General features: G+C 55.5%; 2 protein-coding genes across 10 annotated transcripts in view; one reads left to right on the top strand and one right to left on the bottom strand.

Annotated features, from left to right (window-relative positions):
• Positions 1–326: 326 nt before the first annotated feature.
• Positions 327–9486, top strand: LOC119142371 (sodium-dependent serotonin transporter-like). The gene is made up of 13 exons (XM_037375252.1): positions 327–546; positions 2281–2415; positions 2563–2782; positions 3062–3200; positions 3489–3623; positions 4303–4406; positions 4706–4833; positions 5141–5253; positions 5516–5647; positions 5783–5882; positions 6106–6206; positions 7334–7501; positions 7980–9486. The coding sequence occupies exons 1-13, from the start codon at positions 333–335 to the stop codon at positions 8058–8060; spliced, it is 1770 nt and encodes a 589-aa protein (XP_037231149.1). The 5' UTR covers positions 327–332; the 3' UTR covers positions 8061–9486.
• Positions 9487–10229: 743 nt separating this feature from the next.
• Positions 10230–14751, bottom strand: part of AIFM3 (apoptosis inducing factor mitochondria associated 3) — a 53761-nt gene continuing 49239 nt past the window's right edge. For all 9 annotated transcript variants that reach the window (XM_037375247.1, XM_037375248.1, XM_037375249.1 and 6 more), the window contains one exon: positions 10230–14547. In XM_037375247.1, the coding sequence (XP_037231144.1) occupies positions 14508–14547 (40 nt within the window). In that variant the 3' untranslated portion in view covers positions 10230–14507. The remainder of the gene's footprint in view (positions 14548–14751) is intronic.

The following is a 14751-nucleotide window of genomic DNA, read 5'->3' as shown; positions in this document are numbered from 1 at the left end:
GCAAATACGGTTCCATTTCACCCACTCCACCCCAGCCTCAACATGCAGCTGCCCGGGTGCAGACCCAGGGAGCAGAGGGGACAGAAAGCTGTGCAGTGAGGCTGGTCCCCACGCCTCAGCCCTGTGCTGAGAAAACTGCTCTCCCCCCTCCTGCCTTTGATCAGAGGATGGGTTTCTCCGCCGGCTGTTCTCAGTGCTGTGGGTTTCCAGTGGGAGGTGGGGAAGCATCAGCCTGACCCTCCCCTCCTTGGATCTGTCATCAGCAACAGAAAAATCCTTCACGGCCCCAAGTTACTCAGCTTGAATTCTGCAGGATTTTCCAGGGCAGCAGGATGGCAGAGCAGCCCTGCCCAGCACCTGCCACCAGCCCTCCCCAGCAGGGCATGGCCCCAGGTCCCCTGGCTGGCCCCACACCCCTGGGGCTCCGAACCCACCCCAGGGACAAGTGGAGCAAGAAAATGGATTTCCTCCTCTCGGTCATCGGATTTGCTGTTGATCTGGGCAACGTCTGGCGGTTCCCTTACATCTGCTACCAAAACGGAGGGGGTAAGGACACACTAGGGTTATTTAAGTCTTCTTTCGGAGAAAAGAAACCTGGTTTCCATCTTTCCAATGCTGAAAAAATTGTTTTTTCTTTTCTTTCTTTGTCTCTAGCTGCTCCTCTCCAGACAGGGCAGTTTAGAGACCAACCCAACTTCTCCTGACATTTGTCTCTTTTCTGTTTTGTGTCTTTCTTCATTTGAAATCCTCCTCCACCTGCTCCTTCCCCGGCATCATTCACTCCTTCCCTGGTGTAGTTAGAAGTGCATTAGCAGCTCTGGGATCACAAAGACAAAACTAGCGTGGTCCAAACTGCATGAAAGGATTAAGAATCCGTAAATTTGGGGTGGGAGGTTCATACACTTCATGATCTTGTGACTTTGTGAAAACCCTTTCTGATTATTTAAAATAACCCTCACAAGCATCCCATCTGCCTGCCGCAGATCCCAGCCATGCAGCCAGCAGTGCCGGACCCTGCGGAGCAATCCTGGCTCCCCGGGACGTGCAGCTCAGTGCCACACAGGGCTCAGGGTGTTCAATCCTGTGAGTGATCAACAGAAAGTTAAGATACAAAAGCTGTATGAAGGAGAAAACCTTGAGTAAAAGACGCTTAAATACATTGCTTTAAATAGAGCAGAGCAGAAAAACCTCTTGCATGGAAATTAAAAATGAGGAATGAAAATTTCGTGCTGTTCGCAAAAGCACAGTGGATTTAATTGCCAAAGTTGGCATTTGGGTAACGTCCTCTACTGCTTGGGAAAATGAGGAAGAGATAATTAGTACCGTACTCAAGGCTAAACTGTGGATCCCAGGTGCCCACACTGAAGCACAGTTATTTGCGATTTACTCCTGTGGGACCAGGAGCAAACTTTAGCCACTCTTCACTGATGTGGTTCAGGCAGATGGTTTCCTCTCCAGCCCCATGCACACAGGAGGTGAGGAGTTCCCATCGCAGCTCTTGGAAAGCACAGCCATGAGCCACACAAGCAGGAGCGCTGATCCAGGCTGATGGTGGGCTCACTCATCAGCTGGAGCTGCTCCTAGAAGAGAAATCCTCAAGGCAGTCCTGTTAACAGGAACGTAGCACCTCTGGGCCAGCAGCCTTGTCAGGCAAATGGGGGGCTGTGGGAGGATGCTGGGGATGCCATCCCGCACGCCTGCCCCAGCACATGTAGGGCTCTCAGAGAGAGGAGCCATGGGGGTTAAACGAACTAATCCCAGCAAGGCTGTTCTGATGAGTGCAGAGAGCAACTCCAGTTCCAAAACCTCCATGGGGTACAAGCATAGTCCTGGTAAAGATGACATTGTTATGAATAATGCAGATTACAGTGTTAATTATTTGTGTCTTGGGGCCGCTGTGCATATTCAGCAGGATTTTCTCCAAAACCCTTCTAGATCTGAGAGGTGCTTCGTGCCCCATCTCCTGCACCCTGATGGTTTGTATTGATCTTTGTACCATCCCAGCCAAACGATCCCTTCCCACGAAGGCTGGGATGCCAGCAGGGACTGATGCAGCAGCCCAGGAAGCTGGGGCACCAAGTGGGGTCCTCATGTCTGTGAGCCCCTCTGAGGAGATAATTTGCGAAGCATCTTGCAAACACACAACCAAACCCAAACATGTTGCTCTGGGACACATCCCCGCAGCACTGGGAGGGACAGCTGTAGTGGACCTCCACCTGCAGCCTGCCTGTGCTGCATGGGACTGCAGTGCTCACAGCCGCTCTGCTCCTTGTCCCACAGGAGCCTTTCTCATCCCATACACACTGATGGCTGTTTTTGGAGGGGTGCCCCTCTTCTACATGGAGCTGGCCCTGGGGCAGTTCCACAGGATGGGTGCCATCCCCATCTGGAAGCGCATCTGCCCCATCTTTAAAGGTAAGGGCCACTGCTGCACACCTGGGGACCCGTGGTGTTGGTGAGCGGGGCCGTGCAGGCAGTGCAGGTCCCCACAGCCACGTCCCGGGGGGCAGCAAGAGGGCTGGACCAGCATGGTCTGCTGAGTCTGTCCCCCTCTTTCGCCAGGCATCGGCTTCGCCATTTGCATCATTGGCCTGTACGTCTCCTTCTACTACAACACCATCATCGCCTGGGCTCTCTACTACTTCTGTTCGTCCTTCTCGGGCACGCTGCCCTGGGCAAGCTGCGACAACCCCTGGAACACACCCAACTGCACCAACTACTTTGGGAGGAGCAACGTGACCTGGACCAACTTCTCCAGGTCCCCTGCTGAGGAGTTTTATATGTAAGTGCACATACGTGGATGATGTGTTTAAGCTGGTGCACATCGCCATGGAGGCACTTGGGTCTGCTGCATGGGGAGCAGGACCGGGGTGCCTGGGTGCAGGCTTTCACAGGGGGACGCTCTTGGGGAGCTGTCCCTGTTCTTGGTGTGCTGGGGAGAGGTAAGCATGGGACTGCCTGCTCAGAGCTGACCCAGCTCCCTGGCTGCCTGCAAGGGCAGAGCCAGCAGCACCACGCTGGCCTGAGACCCCTCCCCGGCCGTGGGGATCCCTGCCTGCAGGAGGAAAGTCCTGGAGATCCAGAAGTCTGGGGGTCTGTACGACGTGGGGGGGATCCACTGGCAGCTGCTCCTCTGCCTCTTCCTCATCTTCACGATTGTGTACTTCAGCCTCTGGAAAGGGGTGAAAACCTCTGGGAAGGTAAGAAAGAGGGCTCTGGCGCCAGCCCTGCCCGGGCACAGACATGCCGGAGCCCCCAGCATGGAGAGGCTCGCAGCCTGGCATGCCGCTTCCCCTCTATGGCAGGAGGGACCGAGCCTTGGTGGGGTCTTGCAGCTCACCTGGCTGCTTAAACACAGGATATTGCCTCCACCCCCCCTGAGCCACCCCAGGCAGCCACAAGTGAGCTGGCCATGCCCGACCAGTGGGTTTGAGCTCTTGGTGCAGCAGCTTTGCCGGTGCTGCGGGCTGACAGCTGCCTCTCTCCAGGTGGTGTGGGTGACAGCCACGCTGCCCTACATTGTCCTGCTCATGCTTCTGGTCCGGGGGGCCACCCTGCCCGGCGCCTGGAGGGGAGTTGTCTTCTACCTGCGCCCGGACTGGAGCAAGCTCCTGAGCACCGCGGTGAGTGTGCGGTGGGACACACCACCCTGGCACTGGCTGCCTCCCAGTGTGGGGGTGGCAGCACCCAGACCCCCTCCCCAGGACACACACACCCCCCTGCCCAGGTCTGGCCCTGTCAAAGTGCTGCAGGGCGATGGGGCCCTAGTTCCTGCAGAAACAAGACATCCCAGACAGGCTCTTGGAAATGTAAATCTATAATTGAATCACCCATCTCATTGCTGCTGGGTTTTGTTTGTGCCATGTTCTCACCCTGGCCTGACAATAGGCTTTCTGTGGGTAATTACCAGGCAGCACTTGAGAATTCTCATTAAAGGTAATAAAGACCATGCTGCCAGCACTGAACCTGCCCAGGCAGGGGTGGGAATGGGGGTCTTGGGGCTCCCCTTGACTTTGTCCCCACACTGGGCATGGGCAAACACAGATGCTGTTGCTTAATTCTGGCTGCAGGATGTGAGGGTGGAAACAAGCTCCCTCCATCCTGCAGCAGGTCCCATGCTCCAGGGACCTCTCAAGGGGGGATGGGGCAGGCAAGAGAGGAGGTCTGGCAGCATGTGCCAGCACAGACCCCATCTCTGTGCCATGGGGTGGGCACACTGTGGGGCACCTCCCAGCCCCATCCTTGCCCCAGGGAACCCCTGCCCTGCCCATTCTCCAGCCTGCCTGTTGCTTCTCATGCCAGGTTTGGGTTGATGCTGCTGCACAGATTTTCTTCTCCTTGGGCCCTGGATTTGGTGTACTTCTTGCTCTGGCCAGTTACAACCATTTCCACAACAACTGCTACCGGTGAGCTCCCACAGCCATGGGTCCCTGTGGGCACAGGGGCTGTGCTGGGCATGGGGGCTGCAGCCTGCGGGCATGGGGGCTACACCAAGCATGGCTGCAGTGGAGCCACATCCCGATAGCTCCTGTGCCGCATAGCCATGTGCTGAGCATCTTTCCCCATTTTACTGGCGGTTTTGGTGTGCAGGGCCAGGAGAGGGAACTGGCAAGGGTGCGGGCAACCAGGGCAGCTGAACCAGGGTGAGAGCTGAGCTGGAGGGGGAATTCTGCTGCAGGACATGTCTCTGCTTTCGGCATTCCAGGGACGCACTCGTCACCAGTGCAGTGAACTGCCTCACCAGCTTCCTCTCAGGCTTTGTCATCTTCACTGTGCTGGGCTACATGGCTGAGATGAGGGATGTGGAAGTGGAGGATGTCGCGAGAGATAAAGGTTCGCCCCCCTCCAGTGCAACTGCCCAGTCCCAGCCTGTGGTGCCCAGCTGCCCTAGCCCCCCCTAGCCCATCATGACCGAGGGAGGCCGGGGTGATGGCCAGCCCTGAGGTCTGCTGGGGCATGGGGGCTTGTGTCCAGGAGCCATTCCCAGGGGCGGAGAGCAGCGAGGTGTCCAGCCCCTGTATCACAGCTGGGACCAGGCACAGCCACTCTGGCTTTGGGGCATCTTCCCCAAGAGCATTCCCCAGTGCCCAGAGCTGTGCCAGAGCAGGGAATGGCAAACCAAACCAGTGTACTCTCCTAGGACCAAGCCTCCTCTTTATCACCTACCCTGAAGCAATCGCCAACATGGTGGGATCCACCTTCTTCGCCATCATATTCTTCCTGATGATGATAACGCTGGGGCTGGACAGCACGGTAGGCACCTCAGTGGAGCCTGGGGCTGTGTCCCCAGCAGTTACTGGGGATGTCTGTGTCTGATGGCTAATAGTGGGGTGACAAGGGGAGCTATGGCCTCGGGAAGGAGGGCTGCCTGCCAAGCCCTCTGAGCATGGCTAGCGCAGGGAGGGAGGGAGGGGATGGGATGTCCCCACTCTGCTCACAGGCAGAGGGGGCTATGGGGGGAGCAGAACCATCCCCATGTCTCATTTTTCCACCCCACGCTGTATTTCCTTTGCAGTTTGGGGGCTTGGAGGCCGTCATCACAGCTGTGATGGATGAGTACCCCCAGGTCCTGGCTGGGCGACGGGAGCTCTTTGTCCTCGGCCTCATCACAGTCTGTTTCCTGGGCTCCCTGAGCACCCTCACCTACGTGAGTACCGGGCACTACTCCGCTCCCATCCCCACCACACATCTGCTTATATCTCCAACAACTGCCAGTGCCAAAAACCTGCCTCGCATTCCTGCAAGGTCTGCAGCTTCCCTCTCCTCTCTTGTGCTGTTCCAGGGGGGAGCCTACGTGGTGAAGCTGCTGGAGGAGTTTGGTGCTGGCTGCTCAATCCTGGCAGTGGTGCTACTGGAAACAATAGCTGTCTCCTGGTTTTATGGTAAGAAACTGCCTGTTTCATAAAAATCATCCTGCAGGTACCTGCGTGGGTGTTTAACCTTATGCTCATGAGTATATGCCAGGGCATTCAGGGGCAGAAGCGTGTGACTCCTGGCAAGGCTGGGATGGGCCACAGAGGGTGTTGTGGCCATGTAGCCATAAATCTCCCTGTACCCACATCCTCCGCGGGTCTCTGGGGCCATGACAGCTCTCTCCGCTGACAGGGATACAGAGGTTCTCCCACGATGTGAAAGCCATGCTGGGCTTCATGCCAGGGATGTTCTGGAAGGTGTGCTGGGTCGCCATCAGCCCTGCCTTGTTAGCGGTGAGTATTACAGCCCAGATTAAAGACAGATGCCAGCCTCCCCCCGAGTGCCCTGCAGAGGAGCTGCTCTTCCCTCACTGGCTGCTGCTGCTGCCCAGCTCCCTGGGCAGCCACGGTGCTGGTTACTCCCCTCTTGCTCACATGAGGTGAACAAGCTGCTGGGAGGGTAGACCGGGGTCCTGGCCGAGGTTGTAGGACCTTGTGCCAGCCTGCCCTGCCGGCTCCCCGTACTGCTCCTCCGGCCACAGGCAATGACAAGCTGCCCACAGCCCCTGGGACAGAGGGTTTCACCACGAAAGGGATCTGGAAGTAGATTTTCTAGCCTCTTCTGCAGCTCCGGGGCAAAGCTGGGAGCCAGCAGCTGGGTGCTCACATGGATGCAAGTGCAGCCTTGTTTTATCCTCCTGGTCGGCAGTGTCCCACGCTTGCACTGGCATGGCCAGGCATAGGTACATCTCTTGACAGCACTGTGGCACTGTGCACCAGGCTGGATCCATCCCCTTTGAAATGCCAGCTCCCCCGGCACTTCAAAGGCTGCCGTTTGCAAGAGGCAGAGGGGTCTAATCTCGACGGATCTCCAGGAGAAGAGGCCTTGTGAGGATTAATTACAGCTCCAAGCGCTTTGCCCTGGTTATTAAGAGAGAAGTATTATCATCAAAGCAGACAGCAGATGATTTCATTTCAGCATGGGGACGTGCAGCCTTTGCAAGCCACTGTCTCAGTGGGTTTGTTAGACGAAGACCTTCTAGCCCACACCTAGTGAGAGGCAGCAGTCTGGGAAATGTCACTGCAATGTCCACACTGACCTTTCATGGTTGGGAAAGCAGCAGTGGCAGTGGGACGTGGATGTTGTTAACCTATGGGATGAGCTGGCATCAGTGCCGGGGCTGTGGAGATGTCACAGCTGATATGCTCTCCATGGGGAGCCAATGGGTCTGGTCTGCTGGCTATGCTTGGCCATAATGGAAGAGCTTTCCTGGCACCCATGTCATGTGCACGTGGGTTTTGTGGGCTGTATGGCCCTACTATTGCCCTGTGCCTGCTTGTGAGCAGCAGCAGGGCATGTCCTGCCACGGTCTGGCCCCATGAGCATCCTTCCCTAACAGGCTCCACTTCATTCGATACAGTTCATAGTTATCAGCTCCCTCCTGGACCAGCCACCTCTGACACTCTTTGACTATCAGTACCCTGAGTGGAGTATCTTGGTGGGGTACCTCATAGGAGCATCGTCCTTCATCTGCATCCCCTTCTACATGGTGTACAAGCTCGTCTGGACGCCAGGGTCCTTCAAGCAGGTTAGGAGCAGAGCCATGGGTGGGCAGGGACCCCTGCTTGGGTCAGCCTGAGACCAAGGCCAGTGAGCTGGGCAGATGGTTTATGCATCCTCAGCATCTTTGTTCACATTGCAATTAAATCACACCTGAAGAGCCACTTGGAAAAGGGCTCAGAGGCTCTTTGAGGCTCGATGACCTGATCATTTTAAGTTATATTTCTGAAGCTGTGACTTTGGCTGTGCCAGGAGGCAGCAGGGCTAAGTCAGCACAGTCCTGTAGGCGGGGGACCATCTCCAGTTGTCACCCCTCCTTGCAGCCCACTTTAGGGACACATCCTGCCTGCAGTGCTCTGCTGCAGACTCACAGAGCTCTGGCCCCACAGTGAGCGAGATTCCAGTGGGGATGGCTTTTGGCACGCTGGGCAGGCAGCCCTGCACATGGCACCAGTGCAGGAAGGAAACCCATTGTCTTTTTTTCTCTACCTGCTTACACTCTCCAGCGCCTTGCTGTCTGCATTTGGCCAGAGAAAATAACACGAGACCTGCAAGCAGAAGTGGTGTGCGCGTCACCTGTCCTGTAGCCCAGTGGGATGTCCAGGGGCACAGACTGCTTCAGCTTCCTGCCCGTGCCCTGACAAAGCACTGGGGCAGGCAGAAGAGAAGCTGCCATCACCTTCCTCACAGCCAACTGCCCCCCGCATCTCCCCTGGTGGCTGCACATGTTGGCGGCAGCTCCCCGGCTACCGGCTCCTGTTGTGTCAGAGCATCTCGTCGGAAGCGGCGCGGAGCCCGTTCTCTCTGCAGGCAGGAAAACCTGATCCCCAGCAGGGAGAATGGGACCCGCCGCTGAGTCCCGTGGGCTGGAAGGGGCCAAACTCCTCCGGTTTGGAGGTGAACCCTGACTCCTGGTGAAGATGGAGGAGTGCCGCTGCAGAGGGATTGCTGTCCGACTGTACAAGCTGTGAACACGCCTTGCTTAGAGACACTCGCATCCTTGCTGTGCAAACCTGCTTGGCACGAGTAGTGCATGCCTTTAGCCGTGCCGTGAGTGATGTGGAAAATAAAGCTGCTATCAATTGTTAAAAGATCGGACGAGGGAGAGGAGCCAGAGCTCACTGTGCCGTGTTGATGCAGTACTGTGGTGCGGCTGAGAGCACAGGGCTGGGCTGGGGGAGGAGGGGGGCTGCCACTGTCCTGACACACAAATACCTTGTTCCATTGCGAAGATCAAAAGTCTGGGAGAGAAACTGTGTGGCCCCTCGGGTACATACTGCTGCGGCAAGACAGGTCGGTCCCTCCTGCCACCCCATCCCGTCATCTTGAAGGTCATCTTGAAGAAGACCTACACATACATCATTTTAGAAACAAACAGGCTCAGGGTGAAGCAGCCCCGGCGCTGGTATAAACCACCCACTGTCCACCTGTCACAGTTTCCCAATAACATTGCGCTGCTTCCGATGCTCTCGCCATTTCTCCACAGTTGTTAGCCCGTCGAATGTGTTCCAGCAGCCGGGTCCAGCTCAGTGGAGGCGGAACAGCAGCTCCTGCCCCATGCCTCAGCCATGTGCTGGTTTTACTGTGGTGCCCCTCACCGTGCCCTCCTGGCAGCTCCTGCTTTCCTTTGGGGTGATGCAGAACCGACCAGGAGAGTGCAGCCAAGAGCTGGGGGTGTATGCAGGGATGGGGGGGGGGACGGGACGGGACACGGAGGGGAGAGCATACAGGGGCTGGGAGGGATACACATGGGCTGGTGCGCACACAGGGCGTGCAGGGACACACGGCTGGTGGGGGACACATGGGGCTGGGAGGGCGCATGGGGCTGAAAGGGCACATGGGGTGAGGAGAGATGCACACAGTGCTGGGGGGACACATAGGACCTGGGGGGGCACATGGAGGTGCAGGGACACATGGGGCTGACAGGGGAAACACAGGGCTGGGGGGGCATATGGGGCTGAGGGGATGCACACAGGGCTAGGAGGCACACAGGGGTGCAGGGACACACAGGGCTGGGGGAGCACATGGGAATGGGGGGGACATATGGGTCTGGGGGGATGCACACAGGGCGGGGGGGGGCACATGGACATGCAGGGACATACAAGGCTGGGGCTGGGGATGAGGTATAGATACCATTACATACACATTTATGACAGAGTAAGGGAAGGTGGCTGGCTCAGCAAAAGGCCTTCACCTTTATCTGTTGAAAGACTTTTGCCATAGAAGGGACAAGATGTCTGAGCTCCCCAGTTACCACGCTCTGATTTGGTGTTTAGCTCTACGTTAAACACACCTGCGCACAAAGGTTAGGCCAAGCTGACTCTCTAAAGCTGTTAGAAGTGACAAATTAAGGGACCTCTCATCCAGGGAGTCAGCCTTGGGAAGGATGGGGAACAAAGAATGGATGGGGAAAAGATCTCCGTTCTCTTCAGTGATGCAGAAAGAGCCTCTGGGTGAGGACGTTGTGGCCACAGGAGGAGACAAGCCGATAGAGTGCTGCGATCCGCAGAACGTTGGTTGGAAGTCGGACAAAGGTAATTGTTGTGGGGGGAAATCACAACCTCTGACTCAGATAGACCCCCGAGAGAGGGCAAGACCCTGCTTGGGGAGCGTGGGGAGCTAGTAAAAAACCTCAGCAGTGCTGTCTGAGGGTGTGTGCTCGTTTGCATTAAAGCAAGAAACTTGTAACCCATCCTGTGCCTGACTGAAAATGCATGTGTAATGCACTGAGTGTGCAAGTGCTCTGCTGTCCATAGTGCGTACCCTCGAGTAACTGGGTGAGCACGCTCAGAGGAAACATTCCCCCGTGCCCCCAGCACTGCCATAAAGAATGCCGGCCTTCTGAAACTTCCAAGCAAGTCTTAGAGGGTTTTTCTCCGTGACCAACTTTACGGTGTTGTTTTCTGGCAACCCAGATGGGACACTGCTATTGAGTGTCAGTGGATCTGTGGGATTGCAGGAATTCCAGCCAGCACTGAGGGATTCTTGGGGAAGACCTCTGATCCCCAGACCAAAGGCTCCAAAGTAAAGCTCCCCTGGTCAGATGTAAGGCATCCTTTTGGCTCTAGGAAACCTGCCCGTAAGTCCAGGCAAAAGCCCCACCAGCCTGGGTTACGGAGGGCTCTCCTGGAAACAATCTGGTAAAATTTCCGCCTGACATACTCAAGTATAGATATAGATATAGATTTCTATCTGGTATAGTGCACTCTGAACTTCTGAACATGTTTATATACATGTAGATTGTTACAAAATCTTAGGCGCACTAAAAGAAAACAGGCACTAGTCAGTCTAAGTGGAGGGGCATTTCAGAGAAATCTCTTGTTGGGATGTGTTTTTGGGACACTGGAAACAAACAGGGACTGGTTCTGTGGGAAACGTAACTAAAAGCAACGTAGTTAAATACTGTAATCAGTGGTGGCCGTTTGTATAAACTGGATGATGAGGAAAAATGGCCAATGAATGGCACTTTGAATTATAATGCAGTGTTACAGCTGATGTTGATTTTAAGGGGGGAAAAGTAATGGGACAAAGTTTTATACACCGATATGTTTTTCACTTCAAAGAACCAGCCTGAATGGCAAAAAGAGTGTGGTATAAATTTACCTCCTGGTGATCCTTTTGTCTTGCCTTTGGAAAAGGGTAAGAACAGGTCTTTGAAAAGGTGCTGCTCTGCTTGTGATATAGGACAAAGATGCTTAAAATTATATGAACAAGAGAAAGAAGATGGTTTAGTTAAGCGAGCTAAGGGAGGACGATGGACGAGCAGAAAGGCTCATCAAGTCCTTCTGGTCTCTTTGGCCATGACTGGACAAGTCACCTGAAGATGCCACTGGTGAGAAGAGTCTCCACTGCTGATCAGGGAGGGTGTTTATCGGTAAACACCTGTAACACTGAACACCTCCCAGCCTCAGAAGTGACACTGGGAAGGCTTGCCTGGAGATGGCTGGCCACCACCATTCAGCTCAGACCAGCTCTAGCCGAGACAAGGGCAGCCAGCCCAAGGGACAGGGGGACAAGCGTGCCACTGCAGGAAAGGAAGATGTTGAAGCTATTTGTGTTGCCACCACATCCTTGGGGGCTATAAAAAAGAGCAAAGCGAGGAGTAAATGCCAGTACATGAAGAGGCAATGTTCATCCAAGCAACTTGTGAAGGAGCACTGATTTTTTTAAACAAAGGCTTACGGCATGAAGAAACTGAAAATAAACCTGTCACCTGGTGTGATGCCACAAGCTGTCCAGATGGGTTCTGAGGTGTGTGGGAAGGGGAGGTGTGCTGTGCTCAACACACAGCTCCCTGGGTCCTGCCAGCACACAAGGTGAGATGGGGGCAGGGCAATACGCAAAGCCCAGCATCCAAGGAGCAGGAGGCAGTGGAGAGCTCAGGGTCTGGGGTCATCAAGTCTGCGTGGGTAACCCAGGTAAGCAACCTAGAAGATACCTGGGCAATCTGGTGAATCTAAATGTGATGGGGCAATGCAGCCAGTGATCACTAACAAGGTGCATGTATGCCAGCTGGGCTTAGCTGATGGTGCCCACTCCCAATGAGAACAGGTGGTTTCTTAAGAGCTGGAAACTTTCTGTCCTGGCATGGGAGGTTGCAAGAAGTGCCCACATCCATGTGGAGGAGCAATGCCTGCAGGTCAGCATCAGGATGCCCAGCTCTGTTGGCAATCCTGCCCGTGACCCGGCACATGTCCTAAGGAAAGCCACAGTGGTGCCTGGGGTTTCTCATGTCATGAGGTGACATTCCCAGCCCTGGCTGAAACAGCTTCTCTGTAAAAAGGGGGAATGCAACTTGTTCCCCACACTTCAGCTGTAAGCTAGGGCAGAAGATCCTTCCTCAGCCCCTGCACGGCCTTCAGCCCCAAGAACATGGGGGTGATGCTTGCTGTGCACAGCTCATGGCTGACACTGGGTGAGGTCCCAGCCGAGGCAAAGGACTCAAAGGGCATCTTCCTGAAAAATGAAGCACCCTGCTGGTGTGCCCAGGACTCCAGAAAGTGCCAAGACTTCAGGTCAGCAGAGAGACAAAGGCCTCGGAAAAGCTCAGCCAAGCTGTGCTAGGGGAGCAGGTGTGGCACAAGTGCTGCCAGTCTCACACAGCATAGAAGATGTGCTGGAGATCCCAGGGTGAAAACCACAGAGCTCCAGGGAATGCCACTATGTGATGCCCCAGCATCCCCAGCCTGGTGCCCGCAGAATCTGCCAAAGCAAAATCCAACCATCCCACCAGCAAGACATGGGATGCAAAGCCACATCTCCCTGGCCAGTGTGCACAGCAAGAGCCCTGCCTGGGCCACCAGGAGCTGAGCAGCCCCAGCCACCCCTGCCCACGGAGAAAGCCCTCACCCACACTGCACTGGGGACAGGGACATAAATGTTTGCCTTTTGGGACCTAAGATGAGACTTGCAAGTTCACATCCCTTTGTGGATCTGGCAGATAGATGTAATGGCTCAAGGAGAGGCCCCTCTTCATTGCTGCGTGCTGAAGCATGCACATCCCTGCCTACCATCCCCCCTGGTCATGCTGCCTGGGAAAAACCTTGCAGTGAAACCATAAGAGACCAACCAAAGATGTAACAGACAACTGGTGTCATTTCTACCCAGCAAAGATCAGAAAATGCGGAATACAGGTGAGCTGGACACAAGTAGGAAGCCTGCACAGAAGAGGTGCTTGCATCATCCGGCTGACCTGCAGAGATGACCCAACGCCTTGGAAGGAATCAGAGATGGCCCAGATCCAAGAATATTACTGCTTTAATTCATAGAGGGAGTAAATCAAATAAAAAATATAAATCCTCTTGCTTTGGACTCATGGTAATACATTGACTGCTGGGGAAGAAACCTCCCCTAGGACAGAGCGCTGGAGGCTCTCCAAGGGGGCTTCTTGCCTTCCAGCTCTGCTGGGCTGATAGGCACAGGGCTGTGGACTGGCCCTGTCCACTTCTGAGGTGTATAAAGCTCTTCTTCCAGCAAGGGGCAAAAAACATGACACCTGGAGATGAGAAACGTAGCCTTGTCACTAGGTGACAGGAGGAATGAGTGTTGAAGGCTGGAGGACAGCCAGAAATACTCCTCTGGCTACTTTTCCTTGAGAAATGCGTCAGCAGCAGCACTAATGCCACAATAATCATTAAGGAAAAAGACATCACAAGGCTGACTGGACGGACCAAGCCCAGGGCTGCAGTCTGGCTGTTGCATCTCTCCAGGGAGCCTCTGCTCTGCACCCCAGGATTGAGAGCTGCCAGTACCCAAACCCAAACCAAGCCCCAGGGGATGGGGAGCAGCACTCCAGCCCCTTCTCTGCTCCGGGATGGGGAGACGCTCTGGGTGCTGGGATGGGGACCGATGAGCTCCAGAGCCCTCGGCTTGGGCAGAGACCCACCTCTACTGAGGGGGGCTGGATGGGGCAACCAGCCTGGAGAAAGGAGAATGCAAAACACAAATACAGGCTGTACAGAGACCATCCGGCATGACCCTGTCTCCCTGCCCCCCCCCAGGTGCTCCCTGGGGTGGGTGGGCACAGGGAGAGATGTGGCAAGTGCTGCAGCCATGCGGAGAGGGAGCAGATGTCAGGCTCCACAGGGATGTGCATCAGAGGTCTGCCAGAAGCAAAAAGGATTTGGGAAGAGGCAACATGCTTGAAAGCATAGGGAGCAACAAAAGGCACTCATGCTGTTTACAGGGGCAAGGGACGTGCTTGGGGCAGACCTGCCTGGGGCCCCCCCAGCCCATCAGCAGCATCTGCAGCCACGTGGCACCTGCGGCCGCTGCCAGTGCCAAACCCCGCTCTCTATGGGGGCTGCTTTTCCAGCATCCTACAGGAATTGCAACAGCAGAGCCCCAGCCCAGCAGGCACTGGGGCAGAGGAGCTGTTGGCAGTCTGCCGGGAAGGTAAGTGTGCAGTGACAGGCACTGGGTTCATCCAAGTCTCAAAGGGAAATGGCTCAGCTGTGGTCCTGCTTGTCCGTGGAGCTGCCATCCTGTCTCCCCACGGCAAGTGCAGCATCAGGAGGGTGCAGCCACCAGCGGCGTTAGGAGCCTTTCCCAGTTAGCCAGGACATATCTCCAGTTCTAAAAAAGATTTTAAAACAGCAGTGCTGTAAGATGTTTCCCAGCACGCGCAAGCAAACGTTCTCGGTGTGCCTGGGCACTGCCCTTGGCGCTAGTCTGGTCATTGGTCCCCATCCCAGCACCTGTGCTGCTCTGCGCAGAGGCACAGCCAGCCCAGGCAGGACAGCAGTGTGCCTTCCTCTGCCCTCACTCACATGTCACTAA

This window comes from Falco rusticolus, chromosome 1 (genome assembly GCF_015220075.1).
Source record: "Falco rusticolus isolate bFalRus1 chromosome 1, bFalRus1.pri, whole genome shotgun sequence".
Taxonomy (NCBI): Eukaryota; Metazoa; Chordata; class Aves; order Falconiformes; family Falconidae; genus Falco; species Falco rusticolus.
This window is presented reverse-complemented; position numbering and strand designations above follow the sequence as displayed.

Bases quoted from the DNA above. Each gene is read 5' to 3' on its own strand.
- LOC119142371 (XM_037375252.1), top strand. From the start codon at position 333: ATGGCAGAGCAGCCCTGCCCAGCACCTGCCACCAGCCCTCCCCAGCAG. The intron at 3,201-3,488 runs GTAAGAAAGAGG...GCCTCTCTCCAG, and splicing joins GGGTGAAAACCTCTGGGAAG to GTGGTGTGGGTGACAGCCAC. The intron at 3,624-4,302 runs GTGAGTGTGCGG...TTCTCATGCCAG, and splicing joins GCAAGCTCCTGAGCACCGCG to GTTTGGGTTGATGCTGCTGC.